General features: G+C 40.2%; 1 protein-coding gene across 4 annotated transcripts in view; it reads left to right on the top strand.

The window, feature by feature from the left end:
* Nucleotides 1-6,063: 6,063 nt before the first annotated feature.
* Nucleotides 6,064-16,932, top strand: part of SEC24A (SEC24 homolog A, COPII component) — a 63,200-nt gene continuing 52,331 nt past the window's right edge. For all 4 annotated transcript variants that reach the window (XM_027097254.1, XM_027097265.1, XM_027097243.1 and 1 more), the window contains exon 1: nucleotides 6,064-6,569. In XM_027097254.1, coding sequence (XP_026953055.1) covers nucleotides 6,473-6,569 — 97 coding nt within the window. In that variant the 5' untranslated portion in view covers nucleotides 6,064-6,472. The remainder of the gene's footprint in view (nucleotides 6,570-16,932) is intronic.

Here is a 16,932-nt window from a genome sequence, read left to right as displayed (position 1 = left end):
TTTCCTCCAGGGCCTTTCGGTTTGGTGGGGAGATGTGTTTGTTCACAACTAACTATAAAAGAAGGTAGGAGGAGAGAAAGGATAGCAAAGTACAAACTTATGGTAGGGGTGAGGAAGTGGAGAGGCAGGAGATATCAATGTTTGAGGAGAGTCTAAAGGATACATAAGATATTTACCCCCAATCTTTTTGAAGATTGTTATTGTTATAAAAATAATACTTAGTCATGGTTAAAAAGTTTGGAAAATCCAGAAAAACATAATGGAAACAAAAATCGCCCTCTGTCACACCTCACAGATATAACCAGTTTTATAAGATTATAATCATACTATGAACAGTTTTGTAAAACATTTAAAATTGAAAACATTCCCATGTAATTAAGTATTCTTCTAAATCATGAATTTTAATGACTGCATTTTTATTTATTTATTTTTGGCTGCGTTGGGTCTTCATTGCTGCACATGGACTTTCTTTAGTTGAGGCAAGCGGGGGCTACTCTTCATTGTGGTGCACGGGCTTCTCATTGCAGTGGCTTCTTTTGTTGCGGAGCATGGGCTCTAGGCGTCCGGGCTTCAGTAGTTGTGGCTCGCAGGCTCCAGAATGCAGGCTCAGTAGTTGTGGCACATGGGCCCAGTTGCTACGGGCCCAGTTGCTCCGCAGCTTGTGGGATCTTCCCGGACCAGGGCTCAAACCCACGTCCCGTCCCCTGCACCGGCAGGCAGATTCTTAACCACTGTGCCACCAGGAAAGCCCAATGGCTGCATTTTTAATAGAGTATAATAGTTAAGAGTACAACCCTTAGCTGTAGACTATGGTTCTAACATTATTAGCCATTTGAAGTTTCAGTTCCTGTATATGTAAAATGGGGATTAATATCCAGCAGGGATAATATATCATAATGAGAGAATAACATTCTGAAAGGAATAGAGATGGGAAAAACATCAGGCAAGTATTATGGTTTGACTAAATAGCTTTCAACTGGACTACCAGGGACCTTGACTCCCAAACTGTAGAGCCTTTCAGAGGTTCTGAGCAGAACAGGAACATGGTCAGTCATATTTTTGAAAGTTTGCTCTGGCAGCAGTGCGTGGGTTGTATTGGAACAGGTCAGGACTGAAAGCTGAGATCAGTAATAAGACAGCTGCAATCACAGAGGTGAGAGGTAACGTGGGGCGGTGCTGGGTCAGTGGGAGCAAAGAAATAGGGAGTCAGACATGCTTGATTACATGTTGGTAGCAAAAGTAAAGGAAATACCAAAGTTTTAACTTGGATTAGTGAGTCTACTTCTCTCTCCACTACAACCACCTTACTGCAGGCCACCATCATCTGTGGCCTGGGTTACTGCAACAACTCTTCTTTCCCCACCAGTCAATTACCCTCACAGCTGTTGCACTGATTTTTTTTTTAATGGATTCATCTTAAAGCATGAATTAGATCAAATTACTCCGCTGTTTACAATTCTTCAATTGCTTCCCAAAGTCTGTAAACTCTTTACAATGCCTTATAAGGCTCTTGCTGCTCTGCCTCCTGTGTTTCTCGAATTTCACCTTGTGCCATTCTACCTTGCTCACCACAGCAAGCTCATTCCTCCCTCTGGGCTTTTGTAGGTGCTGTTCCCTTTGCCCAGTGTCGTCCTTCTCCCCACCTTCTCCCTTTGTATGGGTAGCTTCCTCGTCCTTTAGATCACAGCTTAAATGTTACCTCATGTCCTAACCCTCCTATCCAAATCAGATCCTTGCTTCCTATTCTCTATCTCACTACCAATATCTCAACAGCACTTATCAAATTCGAAATTTATAAAGATATATTTATTTACATTTTTATTGCATTTCCTCCACTGTAAACTCCACATAAGGAAGAGATCCTATCTATCCTGTTCTGTTTTTGCTTGGTGCCTGACATATGGAAGGCATTTAATCAATATTTGTTGAATGAATGAATAAATCAGTGAAAGAGCTGATGAGTAGAAAGTACGATGAAAAGATAGGTTTAAAGGGGAATTTATATCTCAGATCTCTGATACCATGGTGCCAGGTTGTGTGTAGATGGGGCAGGGACAGAGCGATATCTTTAGAGTTAGAAAAGGAAAAAGAGTTGGCATTTGATATTGTACCTCCAGTGCTACTCCGGGGCGATAGGGTCTGACCAGAGGCTGACACTATTTCAACTACACTACCAGGTCAGTATCAGATGGGACACAATGCAGCGTAATAGTTAAGAATAAAAGAATTAGAGAACAACATAGTTTAGAAACAAGTGCTAGTGGTGTGGTTTGGGCTACAGTTGCAATATGAACTTACAGTAGTGAATTAGTGAGGCTCAAAATATTCAGAATAGAAGATTGGAACAGATGACGCTTTAAATTTATCCATTCAAAAATGTTTATTGAATACCTGTCAAGTGTAAGGCCCCAAGCCAAGTGCTGAGAATACAGAGGTAAATAGGACACTGGCCCTGGGCTCTACTTTCTTACACTCTAAATAAGGAGACAGACATGAAATCAAAACGATTACCTTGGGCTTCCTTGGTGGCGCAGTGGTTAAGAATCCTCCTGCCAATGGAGTGGACACGGGTTTGAGCCCTGGTCCGGGAAGATCCCACATCCCGCGGAGCAACTAAGCCCGTGCGCCACAACTACTGAGCCTGCACTCTAGAGCCCGTGAGTCACAACTACTAAAGCCCGCGTGCCTAGAGCCCGTGCTCCGCAACAAGAGAAGCCACCGCAATGAGAAGCCCGCGCACTGCAATGAAGAGTAGCCCCTGCTCTCCGCAACTAGAGAAAGCCCACGCACAGCAACAAAGACCCAATGCAGCCAAACATAACTAACTAAATAAAATAAACTTATATAAAAAAAGGTTACCTTAGAATTGTCACGATATGTATAGAATTTTATTCCACTGAAGAAAGATAAACATAAACACAAGTATATAACAATGATGAGAAGTGCTATGAAGAAAAAAAAGCAAGGTAAGAGGGATAGAAAGTGAGCACAGAGGGTATGTTGTTGTATAGGGTGCTCAGTAAGGGCCTCACCATAAGGTATCATTTGACTAAAGAAGGGGTGAGAGATTGAGCTAGATGGGTGTCTTGAAGAAGAGCATCCTGGGTAATGGACATAAGTATTAAGGCAGACTTGTGCTTGGGTAGCTAGAGAGATAGCAAGTGCTGAGTGAGAGGCAGTGTAGAAGATGATGAGGAGAGAGAAGTAGCAATGTCAAGTCATCTGAGGCCTTGTAGGCTATGAGTAGGACTTTGGATTTTACTCAGAATGAGATGAGAAAAGCCATGCAGAGAAACTTTAACTTGATGGAGCAGGCAAAGGGAGCAATTACAGGTTTAGGGGTATAGGAAAATAAAAATGGAGTCAGTACTTAGGAGCTCAATTCAGCAGGAAGGATGGATGGGAGAGATTGAAACCAGTAAGACCATTCCAATAGCTCAGGTGCAAGATGATAATAACTAACCAGAGTGGGCAGTGAGAACTACATAAAGATGAAAAGTTTTCAAAGAAAGCAATGGGATTTACTGGCTTGGTGTGGGATGACTGTACTTGTAATGTACCTTCAGAGCTACTGACTTCAGATACAGACAGATGTCCTGTGAGAGGCAAATGAGGCCAGAGGAACTGTTCCTAAAGTGGAGCCACAAGAGAGTTTCAGAACAAACCTGCTGTTTGTAATTGAAACTAGTTTGTTTGTTTGAAATAGAAATAGAAAAAAAAACAAAAAAACTAGGAGACCTAAAATAATTTCCGTTATCCTGAAAAGTAAACAGGATTGATCCTGCTTATCAGCTGACAGTTCAATAGTCGCGAGCAGGCAAGCAAAGTGGACTTAGGCTGGTGTGAGCCAAAGTCCACTTCTGCAAATCAGCAAATTTTATTAGGAATGCATCTCCCTCTTTTGGGTCTAAATAAGTAATCAAATTTAATGAAATATTCTTTGTACAGTGTTGTCTCCTTACTCAAACACTTTTGTGTCACTTATTTTGTTGTATATAATTTTCTTAAATAGGGTTGAAGGCTCCGAAAATAATGTGCAGAAAATGTGATACATAGATAAAAATATGAAGGGGCATATGCAGTAGAAGGGTCCTGTTGTTCTGAAAATCAGGATAAGAAAGTAGAATATATTACTGACATTAGCTTAGAAAAGTGTATGGTAGTGTAGGGTAGATATAAATAATTGACCAAAGAAATATCGATACCCTTAACAACTGGTAATAGCACTAATAATTTTTCCATAAAATTTATGTGGCCAACTTAAAGAAGCCAGAGAAGGATTTGGTAATGTGTGGATAATATTTAATAGGAAAAGCACTTAACTGTTTAAATATGTTGTCTCACCTCAGTTATTTACACTTATCTTCCAACTATTCCTAAGGGTGTGCAGATGACAAATTATGCGTTTTTCCTCAATATTTTAAAGCTGACTACATTGAAAATGTAAAAAACACTTGAAAGACTTAACCATTAATTTTGTTTCTTGTTTTTGGAGTGGGGGTGATAATAGCAACAGGGATACTTAGGGGTGGAACACATTTTAGAAGAAGCACTGTTTACTTATTAGCAAATTATTTATGTTTATTTAACCTGATTTAACCAGAGGTTATCTACTTTTTAAAATGGCTAATTCTTCTTCATCAGTATTTTTTTTCTCAATACAGATATTGCTTAAACAGAACAAAGTCCAGAGAAACCTTGATTTAACCAAATCAAATTCCTGTGCCAAGGTCAACAAACCAAGATCATTTAAAAGTTGAATTAAAAAAAAAAAGAACTCAACTGAAGCAAGTTTGAGACCAGGCCTAAGGATTTGCTCTTTTGAAGAGTGACGCTGACTTTCTGTCTGACCTCAGGGAGGTTCAGTTTCTGAGGTTTCTCTTTAAACCATTAAGAGGCTTGTGTTTGTGTATCTCTTCAAGTGTTCTTGGGATACGTGATTTGGGATTTGGTTATAGGGGCTCTAAGCTGAAAACAGTTTGACCAAAAGTATCATCTTCATCCTAAAGAAGTCTTGTATACTGTACAAAGGAGTTTAATTTTTCATACACAGCAAACACATTTTTACACATCTGAGGCAAATGATAAAAAAAGGATAAAAGTTAACATTTAGTGTTTTGAATTCTTACTGTTCATTTTTCAGGCATCACACAGCAGTTTAGTTCTTACTCTTTTTGCATGTAATATAACATTTCATAATAGGCATTTGATATTAAGTGAATTAAGTAAGATGTATTTCACCCTTCACCGGTTTTGAAACTGTTGTTATGACATTTTAATGAACAGTTCAAATCTGCAGTCTAAAGAAGGGCTTGATCATCAGCTCAGAACAGGAAAACCTAAGTAAAATGAAGGTGGCTAAGATGACTACTGAGATCATTAATTATGTTGTCTAATCACTCCAGTTTCTACCTCCCTTTGGCCTCAAAAGTTAAAAAAAAATCTTCTACTTGTAAGAAAAAAAAAAGTCTCCTTGACTAGAAAGGAAGTTTGAATGTTGTACCTTACTGCAAACTCTTAGAAGAGGAAATAAAACTGCCATTTAAATATGCTGTTAATGAACTTTGGCGTGACTATGCTATATGAATCAGCGAGTTTCAAAATTAAAATGACTTCTGAATCCTCCGGTCAAAAAGCAAAGGCCTCCTCTTCGATTTGATTACTCTGAACACATGTACATAATTAACCACTCCTTTTTAAAAAATCCCTTACAATTTACACCTGGAATATGATGATGAAATGTGAAATGAAATACTGCAACGAACATTAATCGGCTCAGCTACTCGGCACAGTCTCAGCAGAGGACGATGACGTCTGTCCTCCCAGGTAATCTTCACAAAAACTCGAGGAGAGGAACTGTCATTCCCACCCCACGAAAGCTTCCACTGAAACCCTGACTGCCCTCACATCCCGGCCGTGCCGGCCAGATGACGTTCATCACGGCGGGGATTTCCGTATCGGTGACACACGCCACTTCCGGCCGACGGTGAGAGTGACGTGGCAGGAGAGGCCGAGCTCCGTCCTTCGGGCCGGGACACCCGGAGCTGTCAGGTGGCTTCAGGGCAGCCCTGCGGGGAAAGAAGAGCTCACCTATACCGGCGGCAGCTGCAAGGCCGGAGCCGGAAGTGCCACGTGTCCCGATTGCGCCTGCGCGGCCGGGGGCTGACAGGCAGTTCCGGCCGGGGCCTCCCTACGTCTCTCTCCGCTTGGCTGCTGCCTACCAGCCCGGCGTTTTCGGCCCCATCGGCCCGACTTCCAAGCCTCAGCCCCCAGACCAGGCAGTCACCGCCGGCGGGCTAGGGAGAATGCGGCGCCATGCCTAGGGCTTCCTGCGCCGCCCTCTCTCTATCCCGCCTTCAGTTCTAAGTCGTTAGCCCCCTCCCTCTGCTTCCAGCAGTCGTCTTTCAACTCTCGGCTTGGCGCTGCCGCAGACGCCAACCAGCCCCTTCCAACCCCGATAAACATCGTCGTCATGTCCCAGCCCGGGATACCTGCCTCTGGCGGCGCCCCCATCGGCCTCCAGGCCCAGAACGGGGCCGCCCGGGCCTCGGGGTCTCCCTACACTAACGGTAAGTGCCGCCCGGGGGTGGGAGGTGGGGACGGGGCGCTGGGGACGGCAAAGTTTGGGCCCCGGCTCGAGCTGACCTTTGGTTGCTGCCGCCGTCTGAGGGGAGGGTGACTTTTCTGCCCGTGTCAGGAACGGCTGGAGGTGGGAGGCAGAGCCACGGACACCGCGGCTCGTCTTTGTTTTCCATATTTTTTATTTATTTATTCTTTCGTTCAGCACACAGTCACTGAGCACTTGCTGTATGTAACGCCCTGGGTATACATGGGTGAAGAATACAGATTCGGTCCGTACCTCAGAACTGGCATACAAGGCTCATAGTGCCTGTTTATGTGCCTTTCCCCTCCTCGCCTCTTCACCCATGTCTTCTAGAGAGCAGAGTTTGGGGTCTGATTCATTTCGGTCCCGTCGGGCCTGCAGTGACGTGAGGGTCATACTCAGTGTGAATTTGCGGAGACGAATGGGTGATTGTGCTTTGGCGAGACCTCCTTAGGGCCTGCTTCATCTCTCCCTGAACCTTTCCCGAATTGTACTTAGGCCCCCTCGTTCAGTTTTTCAGCTTTAGAAGGGGAGGATCTCCTGTTTGATTTCCAGAGGTCTTTACATCACTTGGAAAGTGGTTGGACACAAGTCTCTGAACCTCTGACCAGAGTGTACATGTGGCACTATAATTTGTCATTTGGTGTGAGGGTGTCTTCTAATTTTATACCCCTTCTAGGATTCTTTAAATTGTCGTGTGTTGTGATTTGCTAAGTTTATTATAATCGTTATAATAAAGACAGATTTTCTGCCAACAGTTTGCCAAGTTACCAATTTACTTATAAATCTTTGGTTCTTGGAAACAAAACTGGTAGAATAATATTAAAATGCTTAAGTTGTCCATTGGAATGTAAGATTGCTGTGAAGTTCGAGAAAATAATCAATGACTAAAATAGCTAATTTACATTGTTTTTAGAGACTACTGTTTTCTTTACAAAGAAGGCTCTAAAAGACTTTTAAAAATGTCTATGAGTAGGCAGGTATGTAGGCAGAAGCAAGAATAAGTGGGGGTAAGCACTGAAATGGTGTTAAGTTGAATCAGTTGTTCTTTTTCAAATTTACGGTAACATTATGTAAACTACATTTTATTCTAGGCTCTTTAGTTACATTTTCACCGAGGATGAAATTATTTTAAGACATTTCACTTTAAGGTCAAAACTCTTAAGCAAGATGTCATATGACTGTGGCTTTTTCTTATAATCTATAAATTGCAGTTTTACATGAGCTTTAAATGGCAAATCTTGTAAATATGCATGTAAACTTATATGTAAGTATATTTTTGATAATTTTGAAATGTTAAAGCAATTTAGCCACTGTATGTACTGTGTTGGAGATGTTGTCACTATGTTGATTTGATCCAGTCCAACAGACATTTGTTGCACACTTAAGTTCTGTCCTTAGGAATGTAAAAGAGAGTAAGAAAAGAGTCCCTGTATACAGGTTGCTCAGAGCCAATTCTGGAGTCAGATAGGGAAGGAAATCATAGGATTGCAAATATGTACCCCGACTTTTTAAAAAAAATATATTTATTATTTATTTATTTATTTTTGGCTGTGTTGGATCTTTGTTGAGGCACGCAGGATCTTTCTTTGCTGTGTGCAGGCTCTTCGTTGCGGTGCTCGGGCTTCTCTCTAGTGTGGCATGCAGATTTTCTCTTCTGTAGTTGTGGCACGCAGGCTCCACGGCGTGTGGGCTCTGTAGTTGTGGCGTGTGGGTTCCAGAGCGTGTGGGCTCTTTAGTTTGCGGCACACGGGCTCTAGCTGAGGCGCGTGAGCACAGTAATTGTGGCATGCAGGCTTAGTTGCCCCGCAACATGTGGGATCTTAGTTCCCTGACCAGGGATTGAATCCGAGTCCCCTGAATTGTAAGGTGGATTCTTTATCACTGGACCACCAGGGAAGTCCGTATCCCCCACTTTTTAAAAAATAAGTTTCAGGGGCTTCCCTGGTGGCACAGTGGTTGAGAGTCCGCCTGCCGATGCAGGCAACACGGGTTCGTGCCCCGGTCCGGGAAGATCCCACATGCCGCGGAGCGGCTGGGCCCGTGAGCCATGGCCGCTGAGCCTGCGCGTCCGGAGCCTGTGCTCCGCAACGGGAGAGGCCACAACAGTGAGAGGCCCGCGTACGACAAAAAAAAAAAAAAAAAAAAGTTTCAAGTGTATAACATTATAATTTGACATCTGTATACACTACAAAGTGATCACCACCACAAGTCTAGTTACCATCCATCACCATACACAGTTGGCCCTTTCACCCATTTCATCCATCTCCCAACCCCCTTCCCCTCTGGTAACCACTAATCTGATCTCTATATTGATGAGTTTTTGTTTTATTTTGTCTCTTCACTTGCTTTGTTTTTTTAGATTCGAAATATGAGTGAAATTATATGCTATTTGTCTTTGTCTGCTTATTTCACTTAGCATAGTACCTTCAAGTTCCATCCACGTTCTTGTAAATGGCAGGATTTCATTCTTTTTATGCATGAGTAATATTCCATTGTGTGTGTGTATATTTATCACATCTTCTTTATCCATTCATCCACTGATGGACACTTAGGTTGTTTCCATATCTTGGCTGTTGTAAATAATGCTTCAGGGAACACGGGGGTACATATATCTGTCTGAATTAGTGTTTTTGTGTTCTTCAGATAATGCCCGGAAGTGGAATAGCTGGGTCATGAGGTATATACCCTTGTTAAGATATAATTTTGACATTCTTTTTATAAGCCCCATTTCTAAAGTTTTTTGAAAAAGTATTCTCAGTAAAATGGCTAATGTCCTGTATTGGGTTCCTTTATTGTTCATCCCACTAATAATAAAGAGAGTAGGGATGTGGTGGAGAATTGGAGGGGAGGATATTTCTCTAGAAGGTGAAAAAAAAGTTCAGTGCTGGAATCTAATTTTTTTGGTTAATTCTTTCTAGGCACTTATTGCTGCTTAAATATTCTATTGAATTCTCTTATGCTTCAGGTTTGATGTAGCTTGCTTAAATTACATATTACAGTTTAGTTGGATCTTTTGTTTTGTTTTTAGATTATAATCTAAAAGGTGACTGAGGAGTCACCTTTTTCACTTTTCTGTAACTTACTCTCATATTGTATAGTGTCATTATATTACAGGATGCCTCAATCTGGACATTTCTTTATGTGGTTGATTGTTATATTGCACTACAATCCAAAGTTTGTCTAGACAGGTTTTTCTAAGTCTCCGTGTAGATTTGTGTACACTTATTTCCTTTGTAGAAATTGATGGTGAAATTGCAAGACTACTTAAACTGGCAGATCTTCATCTGATTACCATGTAATAAGGGCTAAAGGCAAATCATTACTCCCACTTTTTAAAACAATTGTTTAATTTATTTATTTGTTTGCACAGGGTCTTAGTTGTGGCAGGCTAGCTCCTTAGTTGCAGCTCGAGGGCTCCTTAGTTGTGACATGCAAACTCCTAGTTGTGGCATGCACTTGGGGTCTAGTTCCCTGGCCAGGGATCGAACCCGGGCCCCCTGCATTGGGAGCACAGAGTCTTAACCATGGTGCCACCAGGGAAGTCCCATGCCTCCCACTTCTAATTAGCTTCCTTATTGACTATTTGAGTCAATTTGCCAAGGCAGTTAGAAACTATAGTTTTATTAATAGTATTTTTTTGTAATATTATGTAATATTCAACTTTTTCCCTTATAGATTAAGAGTGAGAAGGATATTCTACACCCTCTCTCCCACCCAGATTACCCTGTTATAAAATAATATTAGCTTTCCCTCTAGACTGTAAGTCCTATGAGGACAAGAATATCTGTTTTTGCACATCATCCTCTCTCCAGCAGACTCACACGGTTTCTAGCACATTTAAGGAATTACCAGTTTTATCGAATGAATATCTTAGAATTGGGTATTTTGCAGTTTAGTTCACTAAACACGTGTTAACTTGTTCATGATGAGATTTGAGCTCATTTCCAACTTCTTTTTTTTTCTGGTGAAATTTTCTGTGGATTTTTGTACAATAGTATCAGCTAAAACACAGTAGAATATGGGGGGGGGTTGGTCATCAGTTTAAATGCTAGACTTGTGCTCATATCTCTATTTTAGGCATGACGGAAATGTAAATCTCTTTTAGTTTCACTATGAGGAAAACCGTATTTATGATGTTGTATTTTTAATATAGGAAGTCTTTAGTCGTCGTGATCAAAGCATGTTGAGAATAAGATTGGCATGTGGTCTATAATACTGATTGTTGTGGCTGAGTTCCCTTTAATGTTTTCAGTGGGCACAGTAACTTTGGACTCTCATAAGACTCTTTGCATACCTCTAATAGAACTTACTGCATTGAGCTTCTGGTTAGTCTCTGCTGTTAGACTGGGAACTCCTGAAAGACATAAAATAGTAACAGTAAGCACTAACATTTACTGTTTACTTACTGTATGCCCAGTCACTGTGCTAGGTTGCATTATATGCATCATTTCATTTAATCCTCACAACAGCTCTATGATAAGAGAACTGTTAGGTTTACTGACCAGGAAACTGAGATGAGTGGTCAAGCAACTGGTTCAAGGTCACACAGCTAATACGTTGTGGAACCTAGATTTAAACTAGGCAGTCTTATTTAACCACTGTTATTCAGCTTACCTGGTAGTTATGCCTGAATCAAGGATCAGAACCTTCTCTTTGGTTTCTTTATGTAGGTGGATACATATAATTAGAGTAAACATTTGCTGATATTTTTTGAAATTGCCACCTAGCTTAGTTTCCTTTGGATTGTAATTAATATATGACCTGACCTTCACTTTTGTTAGTATTGAGTCCATTTCTTTGCTGTTTCAGTATCACATTTCATAAACGTCTTGTAGACCCTGAAATTGCCCATACCCCCAGTTTGATTCTTAATATTTGCTCTTCCTCTTTGATTGCTTTCTTAAAACCCGTATGTCTAGTGACTGACCCACAAGCTGTTTTCATGCAGTAGCATCCATTTGTTGCACTTACAGTTTCAATTGGTAACTCTTTAAGTGATCAGAATGTATTTTGATGTGTGAGATCTTTCCCCCCTTACCTTACTATTAAATTTATGTGAAAAGGTAGTTCATTCATTGTGTTCTTGTGACTGTTCAGTAGGCTTCCTTGAAGAAACTTGTAAAGTTAACCTTTATTTTGTATTCATTGAGATAGTGTATCAGAAGTATCTTTTAAGTTTTACATTCTAGATTTCATGAATAATAATATGTCAATCATTTTTATATGTCACTGGTTTCTAAAGTTCACAAAGTTCATTTTGAAGTATGTGAGGATCACCAGTACATGAAAATTTTACTAATGTAAATTCTGGGATTCCATTGAGTCCTATAGAATAGGAATTTACAAAGGTAGAACCTAGTATCTCTTTGTTTTTGAAGCTGCTGTTTGGGTGATTGAGAAGCAATCACCTGCATCTATTTTTTTTTTTTTTTTTTTTTGCGGTATGCGGGCCTCTCACTGTTGTGGCCTCTCCCGTTGCGGAGCACAGGCTCCGGATGCGCAGGCTGAGCGGCCATGGCTCACGGGCCCAGCCGCTCCGCGGCATGTGGGATATTCCCGGACCGGGACATGAACCCGTGTCCCCTGCATCGGCAGGCGGACTCTGAATCACTGCGCCACCAGGGAAGCCCCACCTGCATCTATTTTAATCTCTCATTTGTTTCTTTTCTACTGTTTCTAATTTGGCTTCTACTTCTATACATCCACCCAAACTGCCCTTAATAAGGCCACAAATGACTTCTTGGTTATTAAGTACGTAAAATATTTTTCATTTCTATCTTTTAATTGCTCTCTTTTTCCTAAAATGTTGGTGTTCCTCAGAGCTTTCTGACCTGGTTCCCTTCTTTTTCTTTTTTTCTTAAAAAAAACAAAAAACAATAAACACAGTAAACATTTATTATTTCACATAGTTTCTGTGGCTGGCTCTTTTCTTACTCTGCACATACTCCCTGCATGATATTATTAATTCTCATGATAGCAAATATTGTACATATGCCAGTGAGTTCCAAAGTTATATAATAAGCTGAAACCCATATAGATAGATGTCTTTCTATTGGACATTTCCACTTGAATCTCTTGGTGACACCTAAAGTATGTTGAAAATAATTCTACATTCCCTCTTCCCTTTGCTATTCCCTGCCTTCCCCAGTTCTTTTCTTCTCCTTCTGTCCCAGTGAATGGCACTGCCATCTACTGACTTGCACAGGTCAGAATCCTGGGAATCATCCTTGGTTCCTTCCCCATTTCAATTCCACATCAATTCGTATATTCAGTCCCCATATTCAATTCCACATCAAATTTCATTGGTTCAACTTCCTCTATCAGTTTTTTTTTTTTTTTTTGGCCACACTGCGTGGCTTTTGGAATCTTAGTTATATATACTATATACCATCTTAATAGGGGAAGGGAAGAGAGAGAAGGGTACTTATGGGAAAACAATTTTTAGGAAAGATAAATTGGTCCTTAGTAGCATAGATGGGAGACTTGATCATTTTGTGACAGTGTATGTTTAGGTGTGGTGTCGAGAATTATCATCTCAGGTAATGAGGCAGTCTTCTCTGGTTGCTCCTGGGAAGGAGATTTATGACAACTTAATTCTTTTGAGTTCTTTTGGGAAGCTCTGCTTTTGGGCAGGTAAATGATTCCCAAAACTCATGCCCTGTACTCAAAATAATTTTTATGCCATGGTGGTATATTCTGGACCCCTTTAATGTCTCTGATCTATTATTTTGATGGGCTACATAATTTATTAATGACTTCAAAATAATATAATTAAAATCCATTTAGTGAAAACTTCATTACATATTTACTACTACATTTGTAATGAACTATTGCAAGTTGATACATATAAAAATAAAAATTTCACATTATAAGTCACTCAAAATGGATCTATGATAATGACTACTACAAAGCAGTTTCTTTTGTATTTGTCTTTCTACTATTTGCATATTCTTTTCATTTTCTTCGTTGATATACTGTAAGACTTTTGCTTATTTTGTGCATTTTGTTGATATTTGGCTTTCACTTGGCTGCACTTGGCTTGAAGGCCTCTGGCATATTGGCCTGTGATAAAACAATAAATAAAAATACGAGAGTGGGCCATGAAATCTTGTGGCAATACAAGGTGTGAGATGTTGATTTTTATCCAGATGACCCAAAATATGCTTATAAGTTAACTTTTTAAAAATGTTTTCATTGATTCAAACACCTCTGTATTCCCACTGCTGCTGTTTAGTCAATTATTTCTTACCTGGATTACTGCTATAGACTCCAGTCTCTTCCAATCTCTGATCTCTCCTCCAATCCCCAAGAGGTTCTTTTATGTCCTAACCTCCTGTCTCACTTCAGTCACTTGACTCTGCGGTGCCGTACTGATTTTTCAGACTGCCCTTTCATGGCCACAGGTGATTGCACATGTTGTTCCTTTTTCTGGGAACACCCTTGACAATCCTTTTCCTGGGGCTAATTCCTGTTATCTCTTAAGATTTCACTCTGTTTTGTCCCTGCCTGGTTATATGTCTTCCTGTTTGGACTATAGCTACTTGAGGGCAGGGATGGAGTGGACCTTACTCACCTTGTGTCCTCAGTAGATATTTAGTAAAATCTGTCTTTTCAATTAGTCAATGAATGGAGTGTTCCTAACCATTTGTAATAAAATGAATGATTAGCCTAAATATAGTGTTGACAATAAAATTAATTAATAGTCTAAGATCTAAGAAAGAAATGAAAATTTTATTCCACCTAACCTGAGGATTATAACCTGGAAGACAGTCTTTTAGAGAGCTCTGAGGAATATTCCACCTGTTAGAGGTCAAAGTACAGTTATATAGCTTTTTGCGACAAAGGAGTATACATCAAATCACGTACAGTTTACATAATCCAGATCTGGATGTACAAAGCTAGTAGTAGAGTGTTCTTGGCAGAGTAAAAAGTGAAGAACCCTACAGTAGAAGCATTTTTAAGCTTGTTGAAGGAACGTTAAGAAGGTGGATGTGGCTGGAGCTGAGCAGAGAGGAAGAATAGGAAGTTCTTTGAATAGCTTGCTAGTAACGGCCTTTGGCCATTAAAACAGTAATTGATGTCAGTTCACATAGTGACCTTACCATAATCAGTTACTAAACTCAAAGAATTGGTGTTCCATTATACAGACAGGGCTTTCAGTCTCTAGTGGAAATTATTCATTAAGCCATTTCGGATTGTATGATAAACTGTTATAAGGTAGAATTGTAAAGGTATGTGTTTATTTGGAACTGCAAATCTGCTCCAAGTCGGCTTAAATACAGCCTGCATAGACATCTTTCCAAAGTTAGAGATATCAGATAAAAAGACCCCTTGGCCTATACAGATGAACAGATATTCACTAATAGCAAAGTCAAATTAGGATGGAAACAGCCTAATAAGAGAAGAACCATGCATAATTAATATAACAAAGATAGAACTAACGAATCTGTGGTTCAAGACATTGGCTTATTGTCTGAGTTGACATAGTCTATGTTAAACCTAATCTTAAAGAAAAATTTAACTTTATATTAAAATTTGCTTAAAGAACAAGTGAAAAACAAATAGAATCAGAAAACTACAGGCTACTTACTTCCAGATCAGAAAGAACATATGTATTATCCTGGCACTGTTTCATTAAAATAAAATGAATGTTCAATATTTAAAAAAAAGAAAGTCGGAAATGAGACCAGAAAGGAGGCCAGGGACATAGAGGATATTATAAGCTAAGGTAAAGACTTTGAAAGTTTTGAGTAGGAAGTTGATATGATCCATGTTTTAAAAGGTAATAGGATGTGTAGGAAATAAATCATAGAGGGATAAAGGAGGATGCAAATGTATCAGTTGGTCACGGGCTTTCAGACTTTGACTATAATCTACAATAAGAAATATTTTAGTGACCCAGTATATATATTCATATATGTATGTATTTGTAATGAAACCTCACAGTACTTGCCTTATTACATATAATGTCCTGCGATATTTTTCATTCTTAACTATGTTCTTTTTCATTACTAAAAAGATAGTTTGTAACCCATTGATATTTTCCATTCTTTTTTTTAAATTAATTAATTTTATTTTTTGGCTGCATTGGGTCTTCATTGCTGTGTGCAGGGTTTCTCTAGTTGCGGTTAGCAGGGGCTACTTTTCACTGCGGTGTGCCTGCTTCTCAATGCAGTGGCTTCTCTTGTTACGGAGCACGGGCTCTAGGCGCGTGGGCTTCAGTAGTTGTGGCCTGTGGGCTCAGTATTTGTGGCTCATGGGCTCTAGAGCACAGGCTCAGTAGTTGTGGTGCATGGGCTTAGTTGCTTTGTGGCATGTGGGATCTTCCTGGACCAGGGCTCAAACCCGTGTCCCCTGCATTGGCAGGTGGATTCTTAACCACTGCACCACCAGGGAAGTCCGATATTTTCCATTCTTAACTATCTTTTTTTTTTAAACTAGCTTCATTCACTTTATTTTTCTCATAGAAAACTATGTGGTGGCTACAGCTTGAGCCTGTGTCCTCTGCATGGAAACTCTGGTGTGGGTCTTTACAAGGTGGTCAGTGAATTCCTGATACGGAGACTTGGTGAACACCGTCTCTTTCCAGAGATCAGAAGTGAGATAACTGTAGGTCTTGGAAATGCCATCAAAAGTGGCCTTGGTGAAGTTGCCCAGGGTGGCGGTGCAGCCCCTGGCAGAGGTGTAGCAGTCATCAGTTCCAGCCATCATCAGTAGTTTCTTGGGCACAGGGCTGAGAGGATGCCATTGCCCCTGGGGGCAGAGATGAAGTGCACCAGCGCAGAGCCACAGCGGCCAGTCACCTTGCAAGGGGTAGTATGGGGCTTGCCGATCTTGTTCCCCCAGTAGCCTCGCTGCACGGGAATGATGGAGAGCTTGGCCAGAATGATGGTCCCACAGATGGCATTACTAAAAAGGTAGTTTGTAACTCATTGATTTCATAACTCATTAATTAATTGTATCCACTGTTTGAAACAGTGTTAATGTACTATGACAAAGCATCCTTGTACAATGAGAACATTTGTAGAGACTCATATGTAAGGTGACTTCTTTTTTGAGAAATAATTTTTGAGGAAAATGTCACCTTATAATTGGACATTTATGGTGCTTTGAATAATAGATACCCTTTTAACTACTTAGAAGTGAAAATAAATGTTCTATTCATAGTATTTACAAACTACAAAATCCCTAACAACAAGTTAACCAAATTTAATTAATTAATTTTTAAGTTTAAAAAAAATTATTTTACTTTATTTTTGGCTGTGCTGGGTCTTCGTTGCTGTGCACAGGCTTTCTCTAGTTGTGGCAAGTGGGGGCTACTCTTT

The sequence above is a fragment of the Aethalodelphis obliquidens genome, unplaced genomic scaffold (genome assembly GCF_003676395.1).
Source record: "Aethalodelphis obliquidens isolate GAN/ISIS:26980383/991018 unplaced genomic scaffold, ASM367639v1 scaffold4, whole genome shotgun sequence".
Lineage (NCBI taxonomy): Eukaryota > Metazoa > Chordata > Mammalia > Artiodactyla > Delphinidae > Aethalodelphis > Aethalodelphis obliquidens.
The sequence above is the reverse complement of the archived record's forward strand: the minus strand, read 5'-3'. Positions and strand labels throughout refer to the sequence as shown.